Below are 4,717 nucleotides of genomic sequence, written 5' to 3'. Positions count from 1 at the left end.
TTTTTTTTTTTTTTTTTTTTTTTTTTTTTTTGTATTTTTTAGTAGAGACGGGTTTTCACCGTGTTATTCAGGATGGTCTCAATCTCCTGACCTCGTGATCCGCCCGTCTCGGCCTCCCAAAGTGCTGGGATTACAGGCTTGAGCCACCGCACCCGGCGAGACTCCCTCTTAAAAAAAAAAAAACAACAACTGGTGGAAGTGAGCCTTAGGGGGCTGGCTTGGTTGACAGAAATCCTTCGGTGACATTTCGGAACGACTGCAGCTGAGGGAACAACTGCACTGTCACAGCTTTTCCTGGTACCTGCACAATGTCTACCCAGAGATGTTTGTTCCTGACCTGACGCCCACCTTCTATGGTGCCGTAAGTCTTGAGAACCAACCTGCCTGCGTGGGAGGTTCCCTGCCTGCCCCACAGAGGGGTTCAGTCCTGCCCTTTCCAGCCTCTGGGGCTCTGCAGCTCACTTTGCTGTTAGCTCCAGGCATGTGGGTTAATGCACAGAGGAGAGAAATGATAGGGGAAATCCAGCCATGCAAATTTGTTGCAGTTAACTGGAATTTGTTCCAGTGGGGCCCCATACCACACAGGAGGAACCTCCTGACTGTGTCATCCTGCTTCCCCTCTCTGCTCACCCTTCTGCAGATCAAGAACCTCGGCACCAACCAATGCCTGGATGTGGGTGAGAACAACCGTGGGGGGAAGCCCCTCATCATGTACTCTTGCCACGGCCTTGGCGGCAACCAGGTATGCAGCCCACCCATCTCCGGAGCATTTCCTCTCCTCACCAGCTCCATTTCTCCACCCTAAAGAGTCCTTTACTGAGGAATGGGAGGGAGGAGATATGATCCCTGCCCTCAGGAAGCTTCCAGTCGGAGGAGAAGGCATAACACACACAAGGTCTGAATAAGGGACATCCAGAGAGGACGAGGCATTGGTGCTGGGTGTGAGAAAGGGATGGGAGGGAGGGTTGTTCATCAGAGGAGGCTTGCTGAGGAAGGCTAGCTGCTGGGGGATATTTAGGGGTGAGGATGGAAAATTTTCGAGCACATCCCATCACCTACACTCAACTTCTATCTTCAATGCATCTTCTGCCCAGAAGCTACCACTCTGATCCTACCACCTTGCAGTGACCCCAAAACTAGGTGCCCAGCACTAGTAAGAGAGAAGCACTAAAAACAGAGCCAGAGTGGGGAAAGGAGTGGTGTGGGCCGCTGAACAAGCCCGCTGGCATATACAGGTGCAGACAGTCATTCTAGAACAGTTTCCTGTACCACTGGCCTGCAAGATGATTTCTGGTGGTACACTGAAGAACATTTTTTATTTTAATAGTAATTTATTAGCAAAAATAGAATAAGCATATCACATGATTTCACAGATGTTACTTAAAATGTGGCTAAGTTAAATTTAATTTTAATCTAATTTAAAGGAAATGTGATTAGGCACAATAGCTCACATCTGTAATCCCAGCACTTTGGGAGGGTGAGGCAGGTGGATCACTTGAGCCTAAGAGTTTGAGACCTGTCTGGGCAACATAGCAAGACACCCCGTCTCTATAAAAAATTTTTTAAAAACTAGCCAGGTGTGGTGCCACACCCCTGCAGTCTCAGCTACTCAGGAAGCTGATGTGGGAAGATCACTTGAACAAAGGAATTCAAGGTTGCAGTGAGCTATGATCATGCCGCCACACTCCAGCCTAAGCAACAGAGCAAGACCCTGCCTCAAAAACAAAAAAACAAAAACAAAAAAAAAGCGAGCGAGAAAGAAAATATATTGGTTGGGCACAGTGGCTCACACCTGTAATCCCAACACTTTGGGAGGCCAAGGTGGGAAGATCACTTGAGCGCAGGAGTTTGAGACCAGCTTGGGCAACACAGAAAGACCCCATCTCATAAAAAAGAGTTTTATATATATATAATTCCAGTATAACCCTGATATGGCAACAATCCTGAAGGCAGCACATAAATGAGTAAAGTCTTGGCATGGCCTCATATTCACTTTCCTCCCCAGGAGACCATGCATGGTTGACAGCTCAGGGCAGGTGGCTTTGGAAGGCTGGGGGCGAACTCTCCCCCTGCTTCTCTTGTCTTGATTTCCAGTACTTTGAGTACACAACTCAGAGGGACCTTCGCCACAACATCGCAAAACAGCTGTGTCTACATGTCAGCAAGGGTGCCCTGGGCCTTGGGAGCTGCCATTTCACTGGCAAGAATAGCCAGGTCCCCAAGGACGAGGAATGGGAATTGACCCAGGTGAGTTGGTATCCAGAAAGCTCAAAATCAAGAACTTGAAGCCGAGTGCAGTGGCTTACTCCTGTCATCTCAGCACTTTGAGAGGCCAAGGCGGGTAGATCACAAGGTCAGGAGTCCAAGACCACCTGGCCAACATGGTGAAACCCCATCTCTACTAATAATACAAAAATTAGCTAAACATGGTGGCCGGCGCCTGTAATCCCAGCTACTCAGGAGGCTGAGGCAGGAGAATTGTCTGAACCCAGGAGGCGGAGGTTGCAGTGAGCCGAGATCATGCCATTGCACTCCAGCCTGGGTGACAGAGCGAGACTCCATCTTGGGAAAAATAAAAAATAAAAAAAGAACTTGAGGCCACATCTGCCCATCTATATTTTCTTAATTTTCTTCCTGAAACGCCATGGGTGGAGTAGAGCAATGTAGAAGGTAGGTGAGTGTGGGCGTGGCAACAGGCAGGGTTCTTGGGGCTTAAAGGGTATTTGGTGATGACTAATGTAAAAATGGGGTGAGAGGTTATGGTTCATGGCTAGCTCTGCCATGGTTGAAGCATTTTTAGGCTGAACCCAATTAGAAGAAGGTGAAGAGTCATTCATAGTTCCTGCTTGTCCTCTGTGTCCTAGGCTCAAAGCTAGGCACTCATACCTGGGTCCAGTTAATCTTTCAGAGGCTCTTTCCAAGCAGGAATAGTCACTGTTTCTACAGATGAGCTGGAGCCGGAGGAAGCCCAGCATGTCTGTGACTGGCCCAAGACCCACCACTAGTAAATGTCAGGCCTGGGATTCAGCCCCAGATGGGTCTGACTTGAAAGCATGGGCTCTTTCCATTATACCACACTGCTCTAGGATATGCCATGTAACCGCCACCATGCTGAGCTCAAGCCAGCACCCCGAGTGAGCCTCCCTACTTCACTCCAGCTTAGGAAAGAGGAACCTAACCTGGAGGCTGCAGGGAAGGGAGCAGCCTAAACATAATCCAAGGCAGGAAACTGGAGGTGGAGCAGTGGCCCTGGGTCTGAGCCTGGCCATCTGGGGGTGGGCTCTCAGCCCACGATCTTGTCTTTCACCATTTCATCCACTCAGGTTGAAGCTGGGGATGGGGATTTGGTACCAGATAGAGATGGGAACTCAGAAATGTGTCTCATGAGAGGTCAGGAAAGGAATGGGAAAGTGTCTTCTTTGTGCCTTGTGGGGTTCCCTTGGCCTTTTATCAATTGTACCCCATCGCATTGTCCCCGGTAGCCCTGTTAGAGGTTTGTGGCCCAGATTGACCCTTTGCTCTGTCATCTTTTAGGATCAGCTCATCAAGAACTCAGGATCTGGTACCTGCCTGACATCCCAGGACAAAAAGCCAGCCATGGCCCCCTGTAATCCCAGTGACCCCCAACAGTTGTGGCTCTTTGTCTAGGACCCAGATCATCCCTGGAGAGAGCCCCCACAAGCTCCTCAGGAAACAGGATTGCTGATGTCTGGGAACCTGATCACCAGCTTCTTGGGAGGCCATAAAGATGGATTTCTAAACCCACTGGGTGGCAAGGCAGGACCTTCCTACTCCTTGCAACAACATTGGGCCCATTTTCTTTCCTTCACACCAACGGAAGAAACCATTAGGACATATATTTAGCCTAGGGTTTTCCTGTTCTAGAAACAGAGGCTTCCAAAGTAGGGAAGGTAGCTGGGGGAGGGTTCAGGGCAGCAATGCTGAGCTCAAGAAAAGTACTTCAGGCTGGGCACGGTGGCTCATGCCTGAAATTCTAGCACTTTGGGAAGACAAGGTGGGAACATGGCTTGAGCCCAGGAGTTCAAGACCAGCCTGAGCAACATAGTGAGGGTCCCATCTCTATGCCCGTCCCTGCCCCCTCACCAAAAAAGAAAAATAGCTGGGCATGGTGGCTTACGCCTATAGTTGCAGCTACTCAGAAGGCTGGGGTGGGAGGATTGTTTGCGCCCCAGAGGTTGAAGCTACAGTGAGCCTTGATTGTGTCACTGCACTCCAGCCTGGGCAACAGGTGAGACTCTATCTCAAAAAAAAAAAAAGAAGAAGAAGAAAAAGAAAAGAAAAGTACTTCTACAGCCATGTCCTGATTCCTTGATCATCCAAAGTACCTGCAGAGTCCAGTGAAATGGTATTTTCTGGCTGGGCACAGTGGCTCACACCTGTAATCCTAGCACTTTGGGAGGCCAAGGCAGGTGGATCACCTGAGGTCAGAAGTTTGAGACCAGCCTGGACTACATGGTGAAACTCCTTCTCTACTAAAAGTACAAAAATTAGCTGGGCATGATGGCACACACCTGCAGTCCCAGCTACTTGGGAGGCTGAGGCAGGAGAATCACTTGAACCCGGGAGGCAGAGGTTGCTGTGAGCCAAGACCGCACCATTTCACCCCAGCCTGGGCAACAAGAGCGAAACTCTGTCTCAAAAAAAAAAAAATATATATATATATATATATACACACACACATATATATATACACACA

General features: G+C 49.2%; 1 protein-coding gene across 1 annotated transcript in view; it reads left to right on the top strand.

Moving 5' to 3' along the window:
• Nucleotides 1-4,659, top strand: part of GALNT6 (polypeptide N-acetylgalactosaminyltransferase 6) — a 32,655-nt gene extending 27,996 nt beyond the window's left edge. The window contains exons 8-11 of the mRNA XM_026451066.1: nucleotides 230-361; nucleotides 641-742; nucleotides 2,095-2,247; nucleotides 3,535-4,659. Of these exons, the coding sequence (XP_026306851.1) occupies nucleotides 230-361; nucleotides 641-742; nucleotides 2,095-2,247; nucleotides 3,535-3,648 (501 nt within the window). The 3' untranslated portion in view covers nucleotides 3,649-4,659. The remainder of the gene's footprint in view (nucleotides 1-229; nucleotides 362-640; nucleotides 743-2,094; nucleotides 2,248-3,534) is intronic.
• Nucleotides 4,660-4,717: the final 58 nt, after the last annotated feature.

Source organism: Piliocolobus tephrosceles, chromosome 10, assembly GCF_002776525.5.
Source record: "Piliocolobus tephrosceles isolate RC106 chromosome 10, ASM277652v3, whole genome shotgun sequence".
Classification (NCBI taxonomy): domain Eukaryota; kingdom Metazoa; phylum Chordata; class Mammalia; order Primates; family Cercopithecidae; genus Piliocolobus; species Piliocolobus tephrosceles.
The sequence above is the reverse complement of the archived record's forward strand: the minus strand, read 5'-3'. Positions and strand labels throughout refer to the sequence as shown.